We start from the raw sequence: 20,796 nt of genomic DNA on the forward strand, positions 1-20,796 counted from the left end.
CACCATTCCTGACCTCAAGCTGTACTACAGAGCAATAGTGATAAATACTACCTGGTATTGGTACAGAGACAGGCAGGAAGATCAATGGAATAGAATTGAAGACCCAGAAATGAACACACACTCCTATGGTCACTTGATCTTTAACAAAGGAGCTAAAACTGTCCAGTGGAAAAAGGACAGCATTTTCAACAAATGGTGCTGGTTCAACTGGAGGACAACATGTAAAAGAATGAAAATTGATCCATTCTTATCTCCTTGTACAAAGCTCAAGTCTAAGTGGATAAAGGACCTCCACATAAAAACAGATACACTGAAACTAATAGAAGAGAAGGTGGGGAAGACCCTCAAATACTTGGGCACAAGGGAAAAGTTCCTGAACAGAACTCCAATGGCATATGCTCTAAGATCAAGAATTGACAAATGGGACTTCATAAAATTGCAAAGTTTCTGTAAGGCAAAGGACACTGTCAATAGGACAAAACGACAACCAACAAATTGGGAAAAGATCTTTACCAATCCTACATCTGATAGAGGGCTAATATCCAATATATACAAAGAACTCAAGAAAGTAGACTCCAGACAACCAAATTACCCTATTAAAAAATGGGGTATAGAGTTTAACAAAGAATTTTCAATGGAAGAAACTCGAATGGCCGAGAAGCACCTAAAGAAATGTTCAGTGTCCTTAGTCATCAGGGAAATGCAAATCAAAACAACTCTGAGATTCCATCTCACACCAGTCAGAATGGCTAAGATTAAAAACTCAGGTGATAGTAGATGCTGGCGAGGGTGTGGAGAAAGAGGAACACTCCTCCATTGTTGGTGGGACTGCAAGATGGTGCAACCACTTTGGAAATCAGTGTGGCGGTTCCTCAGAAAATTGGACATAGCATTACCTGAGGATCCAGCTATACCACTCCTAGGCATATACCCAGAAGATGCTCGAACATATAACAAGGACATATGCTCAACTATGTTCATAGCAGCCTTATTTATAATAGCCAGGAGCTGGAAAGAACCCAGATGTCCTTCAACTGAGGAATGGATTCAAAAAATGTGGTATATTTACACAATGGAGTATTACTCAGCTATTAAAAACAATGAATTTGAGAGGTTCCTAGGTAAATGGATGGAACTAGAAATTATCATCCTGAGTGAAGTAAGCCAATCACAAAAGAACACACATGGTATTCACTCACTGATTATTGGATATTAGCCCAGAACCTTGAAATGCCCAAGATGCAACTCACAGGCCACATGAAGCTCATAAAAAAGGAAGACCAAGTGGGGGTGATTCAGTTCTTCTTAGAAGGAGCAACAAAATACTCAAGGGAGCAAATATGGAGACAAAGTGAGGGACAGAAAATGAAGGAGGGGCCATTTGAAGACCTTTCCACCTGAGTATCCATCCCATATGCAGTCACCAAAGGTAGATGCTGATGTGGAAGTCAGGAAGTGCATGCCGATAAGGGCCTGAAATGGATGTCTCCTCAGAGGCCTTCAAGAGTCTGACATATTCAGAGGCAGATGCTCACAACTAGCCATTGAACTGATCATGGGGTTCTCAATGGAGGAGTTAGAGTGAGGACTGAAGGAGCTGAAAGGGTTTGTGGCCTCATGAGGAGAGCAACAATACCAACTAACCACAGCTCCCAGGGTCCTAACCACCAGCCTAGGAGCACTTAGGGAGGGATCCAGGGCTTCAGCTGAATATGTAAGAGTGGAGGGCCCTGCCGGGCACAGGTGGAAGGCTGGACGCCCCAGAGGGTGGGAATTTTGAGGGTGGGGAAGTGGGAGTGGGGGGGGTATGTGGGGGTTACATCCAAGGAGAAGAAGGAGGAGGGGTAAGGGGATGGGGGGTTCCCGGGTGGGTGGGGGATGGGGTAAGGGGATAACATATGAAATGTGAATAAAATATCCAATAAAAAAATGTAAAAAAAAAAAAGAAAATTTGAAGATAGAAAAATATTTACATGGATTCCTAAGACTAGATGGAATAATATAAAAAAATGACCTGAAAGCATAAAGTACTAAACATACACAAGCACACACAAGCACACACACACACACACACACATACTCACATATATTAATTTATTTAATTAAAAATATGTTTATTTATTTTAATATATATTACTATGTTAATTATATATAAATACATTATATATTATATACAATATATAAATACATAAAATACTATAGTTTAATATATTAAATTTAATTATATGTTATATATAATATATTGAGTATATGATATGTTATATATAATAAACAAATATATACATTTGTTTTTACTTAGTTTATATATGTTTATTATATATAAAGTATTAAACATATATAATATAAAGAATTAAATATATATATTGCTTTTGTTTGTTATTAATTTACAAATCTATTACTTATATGCCTGCAATAAACATGAACATTTGATTTTCTGAAAAGGATATTTTTATTATAAAGCCTAAATAGGGGTCTATGATAAAACAATAAATTTTACAGCTAGTTCTCAGATTGTAATTTCAATAAGTGGATTGTTTCAATTATATGAATTTTCTTTCTCATAATGCTATTTCATCTCATTGATTCATTATATTTTACTTAATTACACGAGGGGTATCAGGAAAATTGTTGAGGATCCTGTTGGAAAACTTTGAATGTGTGAGAACATTATCAGTCTGTTTCCCTAATTTGAAACTTTTTGATTTATGAGTAGTTATACTTTGTCTAAAATTACCAGAATATCTGATAATGTATACCATTTTACTCTAGTGGATTAAAGTTATTTTTATAATTTACATATTTTCTATACATCTTAACCAATATATATTCTCTTGCTTGACTTTCCCAGAATATCTTAATTCTAATCTGCTTGGTGTCCATATTATAGGACAGGACTAAACAATGTGTCCAGTTCACAACTTAAGAAAGCTGAAGCACAGATGGTATAGACCCAGGAATTGGTATATGCACCTTTTGATTGATAACATATTCCATCTTTATAATTATTATCCATATGAAAATTTCTTGGGGAAAAGTCTATGGATGGTCCCAATAAAGATTTTTCAGAGGTTTAATACTGTGAAAATGAAGTTCAAGGAATCAATATATTCTTTGTTTCTGTACTTTTTATTTGTATATAACCGCACCTTCTTTCTATATTTCTATTGTGAAAGAGTTTCATTCAGGCTATTGATAGGACTCAGAGAACCCTGCATGCCTGTCGCTAGTGTTCACTGTAAGTACCATCCTGTCTTCCACTCATTCACCCACTCATCATTGATCTGTCAGTTACTAAGCAGACATCGTATTTTCAATATCAATTTGTAAACTGTATATAAATGGAGTCCTATCTATTCTTTTATAATTATAACTAGGCTAAATATTTGTATACTAAACGTTCACATTGAGTAATTTAAGAAAAGAAATTCTATAATTGAAGCATGATGACTTTTAGATCTTTAAATAAGATTCTGTAAATGAAAAATATAATCATAGTGAGGGCAAAAATTAGCAAACCATGTATTTCTAATAGATCATTGTTCATTTTTTTCAGCCGTGCCAAATGGAATCCTGGAGAGCAAAGCAGTGCCCAGAAGATCCGCACTCTGAAGGTGTGTGTATTTGTTAATATACTCTGATTTATATTCATTCCTCACTTCTGTAATTAATCCTAATATAATTTTGAAACTAAAATATGTACCATATTCTCTTCTTAATTGTAGGACTACAAATGCCAATATGATTAACAAAGACACTGCAGTTTGATCCCAGGTGAGGATCCCTAAATAAACTACATAATGTTAAGCAGCAGTACTAATTATGAAGGAAAGCAAGTCTGTGTTGAGATAGAAGTGGGAGCTGGGGTGAATCTGGTTTAATGTGAGGTCCTAAGATGAGAGCCAACTTGTGATGAGTGAAAGCATATGAGTAGTTTCCTTGCAGCATTATGACTGAAAGAATGTATTAGGAACTGGCCTGTAGAGGGTAGACCCGGATTTCACAGGGCTTCTGAAGCCCAAAGTAAGTTATATTTTAAATGGAATGGGAAACCCTGGAGCAGAGAAATAATGAGATTGTCATCTTTCCTTCATTATGGCAAAGTGGAAAAGAGACTATAAAGATGCAAGAGTCTGTAAAGTTCACAGAGTCCAATTAGACATTTATTGCAGAAGTCTAACCAGGAAATCATGGACTAGACTATGCAAAGTAGTGGATGGGGTAATCAGCGGTCAGACTCTGAAAATATTTTGAAAGTCTAACCAAGAATACTGATATTGAACAAGTTTGACACACAACCTAAAATAGAACATGACCTATGACCTCAGGGTCTGGCCTCCATGCTTTCTCTGCTATGATGGAATAAACCCTTGAAATATGAACCTAAATGACCCTCCTGCCTTGAGTTATTTTTTATCAGGATGCTTATCATAGCACCCGGAGAAGTAACTAACACATCAGCTCAGGTAGAAATTAAGTTCTAAAGCAATAAAACTATAGTCTTTCTTCAGAACTCTTAATTTGAACAAGAGGAAATATCTGTCTTCAATGGACTGAGAAAATGTAGTTGGTTACAGCACAAGAATAATTTCATGATGAAAAGGGGACACCATTAACTAAATGCGCTTGTCTGGGTCTCAGAGCTTGGAAACTCCAGCTCAACGGGGTCAGATGCGGTGGTGTTCTGCATTCTTTAAAGGCAAATGCAGCAGATAAGCCTACTTTCCATTTAAAGACAAAGTGCTAACATGGTCTTGTTTATTTAACTACACACTTAATGCTTCTTTCTTGAATTTATTTGATCTCTTTTCAAAGACAATGAAAATAACACATTGCAGAGATGTGGGTAACTTTCCTTTTAGTTATTTGACAGTTTATTTTACACTTTTTATAGTATATTCACCTTCCTAATTCCCCTCAGCTCTATGGCCACTGCCATACTCACCTACATTTGTGTTTTATACTCCTTCACCCCCAGTCAAGACTACTTTGCACTGTCCAAACATCCTTAGATGTGTGATCTTCTACTAGAAAGTAGCAGAATTGCTGGGAGTTACACTCTAGAGAAAACTCTTTTCCTCTCCCAGTAGCATTCACAATATCCCAAATGGGTAGGGGTTGAATTTCACGGCCAATCTCAACCTCCACGATAGAATTTGGTCTGGTTTGGGACTGCATAGGTTTTGTGCATGTTGAAATAACTACTGTGAGTTTACATTGGCATCGTCGCTACTTTGTCCTGAAGACACTGTTTTCTTGTAGTCATCCACCTTCTTATGCCTTTACACTCTTTCTTTCCCCCACTTCCACCATGATTCTTGATTCATTGGAAGAAGGGATGTAGTATATATGTTCAGTAACAAATGAGAACTCTGCAGTCTTTCAGTCTCTGTCCTTTGGCCAGTTGTGGGCCTCTGAGGTAATTACCATCTATTGTAAACAGAACCTGCCGGGCGGTGCTGGTGCATGCCTTTAATCCCAGCACTTGGGAGGCAGAGGCAGGAGGATTTCTGAGTTCGAGGCCAGCCTGGTCTACAGAGTGAGTTCCAGGACAGCCAGGGCTACACAGACAAACCCTGTCTCGAAAAACCAAAAAAAAAAAAAAAAAAAAATCTACCTGAAGACCCAGCTGTGCCACTTCAGGACATATACCCTAAAATGCTCCACCATCCTACAAACACACCTGCTCAACTATGTTAATAGCAGCCAGAAACTGGAAACAACCTAGATGTCCCTCAACAGAAGACTGGATAAAGAAAATATGGTTTATTTATACAATAGAATACTACTTAGCTATTAAACAACGATATCATGAATTTTTCAGGCAAATGGATGGAACTGAATAAGGTGACCCTAACCAAAAGAACATGCATGGTATGTAACCGCTTGTAAGTGGATATTAGGCAAAAAGTACAGGATAACCATGCTATGAACTACAGACCAAAGAAACCAAGTAACAAGTAATGTCCATGAGAAGATGGTTGAATCTTTCTCATAAGGTGAAATAAAATAGATATTATAGGTAGATGGATAGAGGGAACTAGGTGGTAGAGTGGAGGGGGAGAGGATTAGGTGTAGGGAAGGTATTGGTGAGATAATGGAAATCAGGGGTTGGGGGACAACTCTAGGACATTTCAGAAACCTGGGATTGGGAGAGGTCCCAGGGTGTTTATGGAAGCCACTTTAGCTGAGAATCCTATCCGTGGGGAATAGGGATCCTGAAGTGGTTACCTCCTGTACCTAGGCAGAACTCCCAACAGAGGGATAAGGACAGCCACCCACCCCCCAACCCTTTGACCCAAAATATGTCTTGCCCACGGAGATGTTCAGGGACAAAGATACAGCAGAGACTGAGGGACAGGACAACTAGTGGCTGGCCTAAACTGAGATGTATCCATGGGCAAGAGCCAATCTCTGACACTACTAAAGATACTCTGTTATGCTTGCAGAGAGGAGCCTAGCAAAATAATCTTCTGGAAGGCTCCACCCAGAAGCCAGTAGAAACATATGCAGTGACCCATAGCCAAACATTAGATAGATTTCAGGAAATCTTGTGGAAGATTTTGGGAAATAATTGAGACACCTGAAGAGAACAGGGACTCCACAGGAAGATCAACAGAGCCTACTAATGTGGATGCTTGGGAACTCCCAGAGACTAAACTACCAACCAAAAATCAAGCAAGAATGGGCTGGACCTAGGGCCCAGACATTTATGTGGCAGAAATGTTGCTTGTTATTCATGTGGATTTCCCAACAATTGGAGCAGGGGCTGTCCTGAATTTGTTGCCTGACTGTGGATCTATTCCCCTAACTGACTCACCTTGTCTGGCCTCAGTGGGAAGGGATGCACCTAGTCCTGCAGTGACTTGATGTGCTGGGGGTAGAGTTAGGGTAGGGTGGTGAGTGTGTATGTGTGTGTTACCCAAAGAAGTCTCCCCATTTTCAGAGAAGAAGGGGAGGGGGAATGTTGGGAGGATTTGTTTGAATGGGTACTGTGAAGAGAAGGGGCCTGATATTGGAATGTAAAGCAAATAAATAATTGATTGAAAATAAAATATTAAAAAAAGATTCTGTTGACTAAGGACTACAACCACATGCATTATGTGGGTGTTTAGAAATTTACAGTCACACAGATATTGAAAAGATTGTTGCAGGATATTTGATCACATTGTGAACATGAGATTGTATTTTTTACCAAAAAATCCTGTTTCTACCTGTGGTGTAGCTCAGACTTTGTACATAGTTTTAACTCCCCTGTTGAGAATATAGCCATGCCCTCAGTATACATTTTAATCCAAAATAATGAAGGTAAAGTTAGTTTGTAGAAGGAAGCACCCATGTGTGAAAGTGTTGTCTAATTGAGTGGCAGAGAGAAAAACAGGAAGCTATTTAAGAGGAAGCTATTTAAGAAAAACAGCACACATTGGGGAGCCTTCCTTTATGACAATATTACACCCCAAACTGACAAATGGTTGGTAAATTGAACATTTACAAGGGACTAGGAGGGCTGTGAGTTAGCCCAATGATGGGATTATTGTAGGTCCACTTCCCAGGGGCCCACCCAATGCAGCCGAAAAGGAGTGCGTGGTGCTGGGAGTGGGTGCAGCCTACACGGCCTAAGACAGGGCTCTCACCCTCCTTTCACCCACATCGGAGTCCCTTGACGTTGCCCATCGTCGACAGCCTAAAACATTCGACCATCGATGTGACTCGTCTCACATCAGTGTTTTGGGGTTGTGAACTTGTCTAAGACCCCCATAATTAGACATCCAAATTCAAAATTCACATAGTTGGGATTGATCATAAGATGCCTTCTCTAACTAAACAGAGAAGGGGGAGATGCCAGAAGCCAGGACCCTCGCCCTTACCCTCACCCCCTACCTTTCCCCACCTGCACAATGTCCTCTGAAGCTTGGCAACTGCAAGATCCTGCTTAGCAACTGCAGATAGACTCAAAGCAGTGTACCATATCATCTTAAGAATAGCAGGGAGACCACAACTCAAGCAGTGTACCATATCTTCTGAAGAACAGCAGGTAGATCATAATTCAAGGCAGTGTACCGTATAGACCATGACATGTTTCAAGGCACAGGCCAAGAAGATTTTGTACTTTTCCACCACCTGGCCCCTCTTACCCCCTCCCCTTGTAAAACATGCTATAAAAAAGCATTTCATGTTCAAAAAATAAATAAATAAATAAATTAAAAAAAAAGTAAAACAGCACAGAGAAAAGAAAGCAAAAGGAAAAGGCAGTCTCATGAAGGGAAATGTACAGAGACAGGTCTCAGAAAGAGAATAAGCTAAACACAGAACAAGAAGGCAAAATAAGCCAAAGAATTAGAAAGAGCTAGAGGATTAGAAGATATTGCCAAAGTTAGTATAAGGCCAAGCAGAGCAATTCAGGAGAGGCCAAAAGAAGCCAGATTGAATGAGAAGTTTTGAGATAGAACAGCAGAGTTGAGAGGGCAGCCAGAGTTCTCAAAAAGCTAGAAAGGGAGAATGTATTCAGCTATAAGTCTCAGAGGCTGAAAACATTCTAGGACTAGATAAGATTGTATAGAGGCTAGAAGCTTCTAGGATGAGACCTAAGTAGGTAGTAAGCCTCCAGATGACAATTAAACCAGGAGAATAAAAGTTAGTTTTACAAAACTTGCATTGTAATGGAGTTTTCCTTTTAAATATGATTTATTTCTATTCCTCCTCTGTGAGTGTGTGTCTAATTTTACAGAAGCTTTATTATTTCTTTAACATGAATCAATAATAAAAGACTGACAATTATAAGATATCAAGTGTAAGGTTGGAAAAGTTGATTGATGCCAATAAACATCAGATGGGTTGATACCCGCAGAAATGACGAAAACATGGTTTCTTCCCATTATACTGGGTTTTGAAAAGTGATTTGCTTTTGAAATAATAAGTTTTCTAAAATAAGATCAGTGTATTTTGAAGAAAGTATTTTATGTCTTGCAAAACTATTAAATAACTGATTGATATTAATTTAGTGAAAAATCAGTAGAAACTTTGCTACCTGTGTGGTTATGTAGAAGAAAGAAAATCAAGTATTTCCATGTTTTGTTCTCAGAAAATGAGTGCCTGAGGAACATGCTACAGAATGAAGTAAAATAGCAAAGACCTTTCTTTTGCTGTGATGAAATGTTCCTTTTGATGTTTTATGTGAAATGAACCAGATAACGTTTTAATTAGAAAATTAATAAACTCACCTTGTTTCTATGCCACACAGATTGAAAGGTAATAAAAAACACGATTAAATTTTAATTTTCAGAATATTGTTGCAAATAATACAGTTCAAGAATTTGGAGATGCTGAAATGTGTTGACAATGTCATAGGAAATAGAACAAGATAAACATTTTAGATTAGACATTTTTAATCTTTAACACACTAATGTTTATCCAGGAACCAACAAAAAGTATTGATATTCATGTGACCCTGTGTTACTGGGATCAGAGAATTTCAAAACTCCCAGGAGCCTTCAATTTGTTCATATTTAAACTTGTAGGCAATTCAAAAATACCAACACTGTTTTCATAAAGAAAATTCATGATCAAATGCTGTTTGAAATAAGTAGATTCACTTTGAACTTTATAAGAACATATACAAAAAACAAAGCAACAACAACAAAAAAACAATATTATCCACTACTGAAGGACTAGGCCAGACCTTCAACTTTTACTCTCATGAAAAATATTGGGTGACAAAATTTGGTACATCTCATCATACCAGAGTAAATGCACATACTTGTTTAGAACTGAAAGAAATTTATAAGAGAAGAAAAATTCACTGAGACTTTGTCATAGAATTATTCATTATAGTTTCCTTATATTATTTGAATTTTAAATTATATAATCAATCAATTAATAATTATAAACCTCAGATTTTTATATTCATTGCTCAAATTTTAAAGACCAAGCAAGAACATTTTTATAAAAAAATTGTTCTAGGTTTGAAGAATATACTTTATTCTTGGAGAAAGGGAAAAAGGGGAAAATACTGGAAATTAACTCACCCAAGCAAAACTCACTGAGGTCAGCAAAGGAACACTTAAGGGTAGAATCTTTTTTACTCTCATCAGAAGTAACTGGGGGAAAAAAGAGACACTTTGTAATTTGGAGAAATAAACACATAGCTAGAAAGTGATTTTGATGTTTAAATGATACTCAAGATGAAATGTTTTAAGCAAATCTATTGAAGTTTAAAATATGTAAGCAATAGTTAAAATTCAACTTTCAACAAAACACCATCTTTGTTACATTTACCTTGTTCATTATCTTGAACAATTAACACGTTGTTGCATATCACTTTAAGTTGAATAAAATACAACATATTGCTGTATTATTGAAAATAAAATTCTAGTATTCTCAAGGTACACAGGAGAAGAAGTTAAAGAGACTCACAAGAAGTATATTGTCATAAAACAAACGTCAAGAGAAGAATGGGGAAATATAAATGTCCATTGAAGAACAGAGTATGGTTTGATTTTATGAACTTGGGTAGTCTAAAGTCAACCCCAGGTCATAAATGTTCATGTAAGATGCTTGTGACGTGTCTTACACAAGTGAATGTGTGAACCAGAGTCTCTCAGTTAGGTCCTTATCTTCTGCATTATGGCATCTTTTTCATATATTCTTAAAACTCAAACTTGTTTTGTTGTCAATACTACCCTATCTTCAGGAATCAATTCTTCAATTAAAAGAGTTGGTGTTTCTTATTTTTAAACATATTAGTCCCACAACAACTGGATTCATTGCAAAATTTTCTTACATTCCTGAAATGTACTTTTGTCCTGCCCCTCCCATTTCCCACTCTTTCCCTCACCTGCCTCTTACTGATCTCTTTATTACCCTCTTATTGTTTTACATTGATTTTATTTCCTGACTCCCCTCCCTGCAAGATTCAAAGCATATTTGCCTTTCTGAGTCGGAACTTATTTCACTAAACATGGTTGTCTTCAATTTTGCTCCTTCTTTCTTTCTTTCTTTTTGATGTAACAAGCTCTCTTTTCATTGTCTTCATAGACACTATTCCGTTATGAATATAGGTCACATTTATCTACACATCTATGCATTGATAGGCATAAAATGGTATGTAAAATCTATTATTAATGCAGCATTGATAAACATGGGTATGTAGGTATCTTTACAATATGTGGACTCTGATTGCTTTAGTGGCATAGAGATGCATTTTGTAATAAATTTACACACAATTTTACATCCTAAATAGAGCCTATGATTTTTTTTAAAAAATGTGTATCCTCCCTCAAAATTCCTTAGTGTGTTTTATTTTTTTGTTTTGTAAAATTTTTTGTTGTTGTTTGGCTGATAGCCATTCCAAATGGAATGAGATGGAAGGAAAATATAGATTTTGATGTTGTCATTTGTGTTTGGTTTTGTTGTTGTTGTTGTTTGGTTTAGTTTAGATAGATCAATATCATATAGCCCACATTAGTTTTGAAAGAGTTTTGCTATGCTGGCCTCAAATTAATGATTTTATAGTCTCCATGTCCACAGTGTTAGGTTTCAGTTATATTCTACCAAGCCTGGATCCTGGTATAGCTTTAAACTGCATTTCCCTGATGACTTCATTTATCAAACATTTTATACATGTTTGGTGTCCATTTACTCTCCCACTTATAAAGTGCCTACTTAGCTTCTTTGATCATTCTGATGATTTGTTCCTTAAGTTTTTTTTCTTATAGTTCTTTATTCTCAAAATTAACCCACCAGCAAATGAATAGCTGACAAAGACTTTCTCTCATTCTGTAAGTCATGTCTTCCTCAATTTTATGGAATTCCATTTGTCAGTTCATATTATTTTCTAAACTACTGAATCCCTATTCAAGAACTCTATAGATTATTTTTAAGTGTTATTCTTATTTATCCCTACTAGGTTCAATGTTTCAGGTTTATGCCAAGATCTTTGATACATTCTGATTTGCTTTTTGTGGATGATGAGACAGAGGTATGCAGTTTCATCTGCACGTGGATATAGTTTTTCCTAATGTTTACTAAAGATTCTTCTATGTCTCCAACATATCTTCTGGCATCATCAATAATAAGACGGCTAAAGCTACAGAGACTCATTTGTCTATATTTTTAATATTATGTCAGTGCCATGTTGTTTTTGTTAGCGTGGAAGTGTAGTGCGATTTTGTTTACATGCTTCCTTGTTTGAATGAGACAGTGTCTAAGAAGGACAGGTTAGACTGGTACTGACAACATGGTCCAGTTTGACCTCAGCATCACGATTCTCTGCCTAACCCTGTTGAGTGCTATGACTAAAAACATTGTATTGAGTAAGAGTAGGCAAAAATGGATACCCATATCATTCTAATTGCAAAGAAATGTTTCCACTTCTGCCCAATTAATTGATCAACTAATGTAATTTGTTATTTAAAACCATATTCTTTTTATTGCTAATTTCTTCAAGAATTTTCATGGTAAAAGGGAGGTGAATTTTTCAGTGGTCTTTCTTTGTGCTTCTTTTAAGAATATTCTGATATTTTGATCCTTCTGTTTCTTTACCTCACGTACTTTGTCTATTGACTTGCACATGTTGAACCATCCACCCTTGCGTTTATAGAATGAAATCAACCCTCAATCATTTTAATAGATTTTAAAATAATGCTTTTAATTATTTTCTGAGAATTTCATACATGGTGATATTATTACCAAATTCATGTTGTTTTAACACACACACATGCACTCAAATGCACCTGTGTGCGTGCACGAACACAAACACAGACACACACACACAATCACATACACACAAACACACACACACACACACACACACACACACACACACACGAGTTCCCTTTGTGTTGGCCAACTACTGATTATAAAACCTGCCCTGGAGTATGATTGGTACACCCTATGTTATGTCATAGAATAAAGCTTATTTTCTGTCTAATAGCAAGTATCAGATGTGAATAGCATATTGGCTAGGAATGAGACTTGACGTTTACTTTTCCTCCTCTGTCCAAAGATTTTGTCTGGATTGATTTTCTGCAGGTCTTGTCTATGCTGCTTATCTGTTTCACACTCAGTATGTGTTTATATAGCACACATGTGATTTTCCTAATGACAGGAAGGCCTGTATCTTATTTTGTATTCTAATGAGTCAGTCCAGGCCATTACTTCAGAATTAAGATTATTTATGGATAGGATTTTAATGTAAAGGTATTTACTAATTGATGGAATTTTGAGGATTGATTTTTACTGGTTGTTTAAGGTAGTATGTGTAATCTTTTCTCTTTTATTTATCTTGGAAAGTTCATAATTTACTAAATGTTTTGTATTTTTCCTCATTATTGTTCAATTATCTATTTTTCAAATTAGGTTTAATTTATCCAGAGATTTTATGCTTGTGTATATATTTCTTCATTTTTGTGTAAGATTCCTTTGAGTGTCTTCAGGTGGTCCTTTTTTATATAAGGAAATAGAATTCTTTATTTCTGACATATTCTTGAATATGGTCTGTAAATTATTACCAGGGGTGTCCTAACAAAAGGGATATAAAATATGGACCCTATGATCTGGTGTTTCACAAGATGGGCTTTGCTTCCCCTTAACACATCCAATATGAGGTTCAGATTCTCTTGGGATAAGCAACCTCTAAAGTAAGACAGAATAAATAAAGCTAGCCAACAAGCTGCCTTTTCCATGACTCAAATACTGTAATGCTCTCCTTTTGCCATACTTATTCCTAAAGAGCTCAATAAATCCTAGGCAGATGTAGCGAAGCAGGAAGAAAGCAATTGTCAAAATTATTTATTCTTTTCCTAACACTATTAATGATATTCTGTTGTACTTTCAGACAGCCAAGCATAACTGTGATTAGAGAAGTTTTACTCAGCACCTGATGAAAACTGATGCAGAGACTCATAGACAAATAATAATTAGAGCTCGGGGACTCTTGTGGAATATGGGTAGGAAGGATTGAAGGAGCCAGAGGGGTCAATTACATCACAAGAAAACCTACAGAATCAACAACCTTGGGCCTATAGGGGCTCAAATAGACTGAACTGCCAACCAGCAAGCATGCATGGGACAAACCTAGGCCCTCTGCATTTATGTAACAGTTGTACATCTGGGACTTCATATGGGATTCCTAAAGCTAGAGCAAGGGCTGTCTCAGACTACATTGGCTGCCGTTGGATCCCTTTCCCCTGAGTTGCCTTGTCTAGCCTCAATAGCTGAAGATGCACCTAGTCTTACTGCAGCTTGATATGCCATGGCTGGTTGATATCCATGAGAGACCTGCCCTTTCCTGAGGAGAAAGGGAGGAGAGGTAAAGGAGAAGGGGAGAGGATGTGAGAGGTAGGGAGAGAGAGGAGAGGAGGGAGAGAAACTGCTATCAGGATGTAAAGTAAATAAACAGCTTAGTCAATTTTAAAAAAATGACTTACTATTTGTAAATGTTTACAAAAAGTAACTATCACTTACCATGTTCAGGTTTATCAGCAGAAAGAAACGTGACAGAAGTTGGAGCCTGAGATTCACTCTCAGTTGACTGAAACAGTGAAGCAGATTGACTCAAGCTTTTTGAATGAGCATAGCTCTGGGCCAGGCAAGGCAGGGATCTCCGAGATGGTTTTAATGACGCTTCAGTTGTTATTTCACTTTTGCTTATATTCATACCTGTAAATCCAAAATAGTGACTATTAGAAATGTATCTGAGACCAATAAATACATTTTATACTGTTAGTTCCTTAAATTATAATATCTAGATTTTTAAAATAAATTGGACTTTTTTTTTTGTCAAAGGAAGAGTTACATAGAAATGGCATCTAGTTGAATTCTCATCATTTTTAAGAGTTCTAAAACAAAAGAACCTGGACACATAGTTGTGTAATTATGATGGTAATTGTTAGACCTCTCAATGTGCAAACTTAACTGTTTCAGTTTGTAAGCAGAAACAAGCAAAGCAAAAAAACAAATTCATTCCAAATTACGGTATCAAAAAGATCCTGTATTTGTATTTCATCTAAAAATGCATATTATGAATTAAAAAGTCATTTAGAAGCTGTAAAAGTATAACACAGAATAGTAGCAAAAAGTTACCAGTGAGTAAGCATAAGAGACAGGACTGCTGTGTCCCTATAATAGTCACTCCCTTCATGGAGAGAGCTCGATCTGCTAATAAAACCAACCTTCAACAGGACTTTTCTTTTTAAAATGTGCATTTTCCTGATGGACAATGATGCTGAATGTTTAAATAAAATTTATCTTAAAATGTTTTGGTCATATCCTACAACTCCTCCCAGATCCTCCCCATCCACCCAAATTTTTGTGTGTTCTCTTTCTTTCCTGCCTCTCTCTCTCTCTCTCTCTCTCTCTCTCTCTCTCTCTCTCTCTCTCTCTCTCTCTCTCTAACTCTTTCTTTCCATCTCAAAATAAAAGACATGGATATACCTACAAGTTGAGATTTTACTTGATTATGCTTTCAATTCTTATAGAACATGAAACAAACAGGTGTGAAGGACAATTGTGAATTGATTGAAAGAACTTCATCTGATCTTGTAGCTTTCCAGGACTTTGTAATTACAATGAAATAAACCTTTATTCTTACAAAGAGTACTCTAAACCACCATTTAAAAACATCACATGCTCCTTCCAACTGAGAACCAAATGGTGTTTTAAATAATAAAATCAAGAAATAACAGAAAATTTTCTTCAAATAATTTTGGTGTCAATGAGTCTTGTCTTATAAATTATTTTGCTTAAGAGCCTGCAATATGGAAACTAAACATTTGCCTCTTGTCTCTGGTGCTGTGTTGAGAACTTTATATTAGAAATAACAGAACATTTATGTAAAAAATAAATATTCTTTGGGGTAAAGTTAAGGGAAATGCACAGATGGAAGTTCAGGATAGCTGAGAGTCAAAATGTTGGTCTGAAAGTTAAATGCTCTTAGAATCCCTCTAGTCTTTGGTCTCCTGATAAACATCCTTGACAAAGTGTGTGCAATAATACTATTTGCACTTGTGCAAAGTGGAAGGGCATCGAATACTCTATTTATGAAGACTCTTATGTACTAATACAGGCTGAGAATAGATTAATTACGATTGCCAATACAATGAATGTTCTATATTCTTTGGCTTGTTCTTGCATTCATTCATTCATTCATTCATTCATCAGATGCCATTTAGGCACTTGCCCTCCACAGTGCTCTTCTAACATTGAGTATAAAATGCTGGGTAAAGCCAACATAGACTCCACTGTTTTATATGTCATATATTCCTGTAAAGTCCGATATTTGTCAATCAAACATGTATATGCATATGTATGTTTGTGATACTATGAGCAGGAAAGCAATGGTACATAATGGAAAATAATATAAGGTAACAATGCTAGTTATGAGACAGATTTCATTGACTGATCCACCTTTTTCTTTTTCTGCATCTTCAATATGATGTTTCACCATTTCCTAAACTACTTGATGTTCCAAAAGCTACTACAAAGAAATCAATATGAGTTAACTGCTATGAGAATAGGATTCAAACTTGTCTTGCTATCACAATGATACAGTTTGAGTCCCTGGCACTTCACAAATAACATCCAAGTGGGTATTAAGACATAACAGGAGCAGATGAGACAGAGAAAGCTTCACAACCCAAGAAAGACTAAAACCCCAAATAAACATGAATCATTTACTCTGTACTATTTTGAAACGTAAATGAACTATAATCTGCCTTCACAACTGTGCTTTAGTTTAGAAGCTATTTTAGGTTAAATATTAATTTTACAATTTAAATAAGACATCATTATGAGAACATTGAACTAGGGAGTAATTTAAATTATTTAAGATATTCACAAAGAACCAGCTCATAGGTTTGTTGATTTTTTATAGATTTCTTTTTTTAATTTCATCAATTTTTGCTTAGGGTTTTATTCTTTTTGCCATATTCTGGATTTGTGCGATAGCTCCCTCTCCCTAACAACCACCATTACTTTCTTAGCAATGATGGAATTGTCTAATAAATTACCATAGAGATCCCCATTGTTTGTAAAAGTTTTTATGATTCCCAGGTTCAAATTTTATTGCACAGAAAATAAAAAATAAAAAACACAGACGTTAAAGAGAAATCAATAGCACAGATTTCCACCCATAAAGTTTCAATTTAGTCAAGTTCTTAATTACATTAGATGTAGTTCATAATCAAGTTCCTATTTCTTTGAAAGATACCATAATTTGATCATCTTCATTCACCCTTTATTTTCACTATCTTGAAATTTTTCTATTATCCTCCAAACGAGCCCCTACGGCTGAGAAAGGACTATCCTGTCAAGGAGCAATGGCTATGGTGTGACCAGGGCTTCTATATCGTCTGTAGGTTGTAGCTACTCAAGTAGTAGATTGTTTTCCTCTCATCATGTGAACGCTTTCAAGGTAGGAATCAACTCATTAACTTTCTTATTTATAAAACTCAAGCAATAATATTTAACTCATAAGATTATAGGAGGGAAAAATAAGGAACTAAATAAATGTAAAGTGTTAGACAAATGGCTGACACATAACATATCTCTGTGTCAATATTTTCATCACTGAGCCAAAGATACTGTGCATCAAGATAGTGCATTGTCTGTAGAGTGAGGACAGGGAAGATTCTGGAATGTTTACACCAAAATAACAAACAGTTCCTTTTCCTAAAATACTCATATCTTTCTAACACAGGCACATATAACAATTAGATTATAATCTGAATTACATTCATATTCTTACTACTTTATTCTGTAAAGAAGGTGGCATACATTATATAGATATATAGTTTTATATACAATGATTCATTGTCCATATTTGATATATATTTGTTGTTAAACAACTTTATACTTCTACCATTGTCATGTTTTGTAATGATAAATATTGCTTATTGGATGTCATAATTCTACATAGGAAACTGATACGTATAATAATCAATTTTTAAGGAATACCACTATCGCAGAAATATGTTTCTAGCTGCGGACAAAAATTTAAAGGTCTAACAGAGTTGAGAGTATAGCATAATAGTACAGTGTTCGGTTAGTATGTGTAATGCCCTAAGCTAACCCTCAAAAGCAAACAGACAAAAATATACACATGCATATGCACACACACACACACACACACACACACACACACTCCACAGACTTGAAAAATTTTTATCTTTGAAAAATAGTATGCAGTATATATGTATTAAGACGATATGCAGCAAGCAGCAAATATTAATAACTGGATATTACAGAGAAATTTCAAAACACCTTTGTAAATCAGAAACTTAAAAATAAGCATATAAGGACAGTTGCCTGAAAGATATTTGCGTATAACCTAGGCTACACTTTCTGAGCAGTTATCACTGTTTTGAGACTGCTTGTCTTTAGTATTAAACGTCTTCTATACTTTTAGGTTGAGTTGTCCCTGATGCTGATATTTTGAACCTTTAGAAGCTGGAGCTTTTCTGGAGAAAGTAGGACACTAAGGGAGATCCCTGGGGTTATGTCTCATCTGTATTTCTTCTTTAATCTGTTTCCTTTCTAAGATCAGGAGTTCTGGTTGTATATCACTAGCCACCATAAAGCCATGTGCCACCGAGCCATCCACTACACAATGGATTGTATCCTTTCAATCTATAAGCAAAAATAAATGTTTCCTCTGTTAAGTTGTTTCCTGCCATGCATTTCATCACAACAACAACAAAAGTAACCAGTGCAGAGGACCACATGTTCAAATCACTAATTACTAACAGCAGTGATATACATTAGTCTGGGAAAAGATCAGCCACAAACATACTTACATAAGATTTTGCTACTAATCACACAGGAGACTATGAAGGCTTGATAGGCAGTATTTGGTGGTGAATAACAAGTATCAAGCACACTCATGCACACTCGTGCACGCACACGAGTACACACACACACACACACACAATCTACCAGAATCTCAATAGGGTTTTTTTGCCTGTTTTTATTCCATTCTATTAGTTTATCCTAACCCATCCCATTCCATCTCACCCTATTCTCTCCACTCTCTCCTCCCTCTCCATCAAGACTAACACAGATTCAATAGCTATCAATAGTTATTTTAATAGGAAGATCTTTAAAATGGTAATGAATGTCCACAATGTGCACCCAAGTATAAATTTAAAACTGAAACTAAGTGCTAAGCTTACAAAGCCAAGACTCCAACACTCACAGTAAAAGATTTATTTAAAGCAAGCTACCTCAAAGCTAAACTGCCAGTTTATCAGCGATTCTTATAGCGCATATTTTCATTCATGACTATTAATCTGTTAAACATTAGCAGCACTTTATGACAATACATCCAGATAATTCATGTTTTCAAAATGGAGACCCACATTTATTTTTAACTATTGTAGCTCAGCTCAAGATGGGTTTTTTCTCATATCCTAGACTAGATCTTATAGTGATATAGAAATTAACGTACTTATTGAGGTCGGATTAGTGTTTCTTTTCTGTGTAATGAACAGGTAAGTTTTATGGTTTAAAATGTAAATTTTTCAAAGCTTCTATAGGTCATAAGGCATTTTCAGTAGCTGCTTATATGTGAATAACAAAATAAAATAGTTGAAAGATTCCCTAAAGAAATGCTTAAGGGACAGTCTCCTATGTTCAAAGAAAGTTCATGAAATTAGTAAGATGAATATCTGAAAATTAGTAAATTCTTTAAAAATTGAAGTCTAAAAGCAATAGCAAATACTATCTCAGACTTCATGGGAAACTTCAAAAGCGCAGAAAAATTTTCTGATTGAGGACAATAAATGGGAGTAAATGTTCATTCTGAATTGCCTGGATATGCCTTACATATAATAGGGCTGACTTGAGAATAAAGATGCATACTACATGCTGCTTTTTAAAAAAAATATGCCATCTAACTCTTTCTGGTTTTGAAATTATGGAAACATCAACTAAAGACAGTCCAGTTGTTACTGGCATCACAAATGATATTCAGCAAGTGCAAATATCCTCTTCAAATTATCTCTACTCTAGCACCTGAAACTATGAACATTTCCTCCTCTTGAAGTCAGGAGCAGCCAAATGACTGAGAGACTGTATTTTAAGTGGAATGCCATGTAATGGTCATTGAAGGAAATTCAGAAAATACCACATCATCATACCACCAAGTTTGCCTATAATGTTGGCCCTTTGGTCTGCTCCTAGGTTGTGATGCAAGACAACTTCTGAACACTTCACCAGAACAGACAAGATACCTTTAGGATTTCGCTACCTAACTGACTCTTTCATGAGGTTAGCTAAAAGCAGGACATTTTAGAAATAACCATTCAGCATAAATTTCTCATTCAAAGTACATGTTTATCATGTTTAGCCATAAAGAAAAACTATATTTTTTGCTAGCACGACTGTAGCTACTGGTAGAAAAAAAAGCATTTGTATCTCCTGGCTTCTCAACACTTTGACCTAGTCAAGCTAATAAAATCTTGGAATATCTTTAAAATATCACCATAAAACCTGTTTTTATCTACCTTACCCCATTGTATATTCTTTTATTTTTTCTCTATGTTGGCACAGGAGCTTCTGCATTCTTTATGGAAATTGATACTAATGAGAACACATCTTGGGTTCAGATTAGGATACAACAGTAAAATCTTGTCGTGCTTCTGGCAAACTGCAAAGTTACAAAGTTTGTGCTATTGCCAAGAGGACTGTGGCAGCACAGGCTGCTCCCTTCCAAAGACTTCAGGAAAAGCTCCTGTGTTCTGTCTGAGCTACATGAACCCAAAAAGGGAACCCATGCTGTATGTTGCTCAAGAAGTCAGGATTTTT

The 20,796-nt window shown here is 35.9% G+C and overlaps 1 protein-coding gene across 1 annotated transcript in view; it reads right to left on the minus strand.

Annotated features, from left to right (window-relative positions):
- Ano3 (anoctamin 3) overlaps nt 1-20,796 on the minus strand; it is a 258,830-nt gene that overhangs the window by 180,108 nt on the left and 57,926 nt on the right. Inside the window, exons 2-3 of the mRNA XM_028766961.1 lie at nt 14,461-14,655; nt 10,023-10,094 (exon numbers count right to left, since the gene is read on the minus strand). Coding sequence (XP_028622794.1) covers nt 10,023-10,094; nt 14,461-14,655 — 267 coding nt within the window. The remainder of the gene's footprint in view (nt 1-10,022; nt 10,095-14,460; nt 14,656-20,796) is intronic.

This window comes from Grammomys surdaster, unplaced genomic scaffold, assembly GCF_004785775.1.
Source record: "Grammomys surdaster isolate TR1022 unplaced genomic scaffold, NIH_TR_1.0 170, whole genome shotgun sequence".
Taxonomy (NCBI): Eukaryota; Metazoa; Chordata; class Mammalia; order Rodentia; family Muridae; genus Grammomys; species Grammomys surdaster.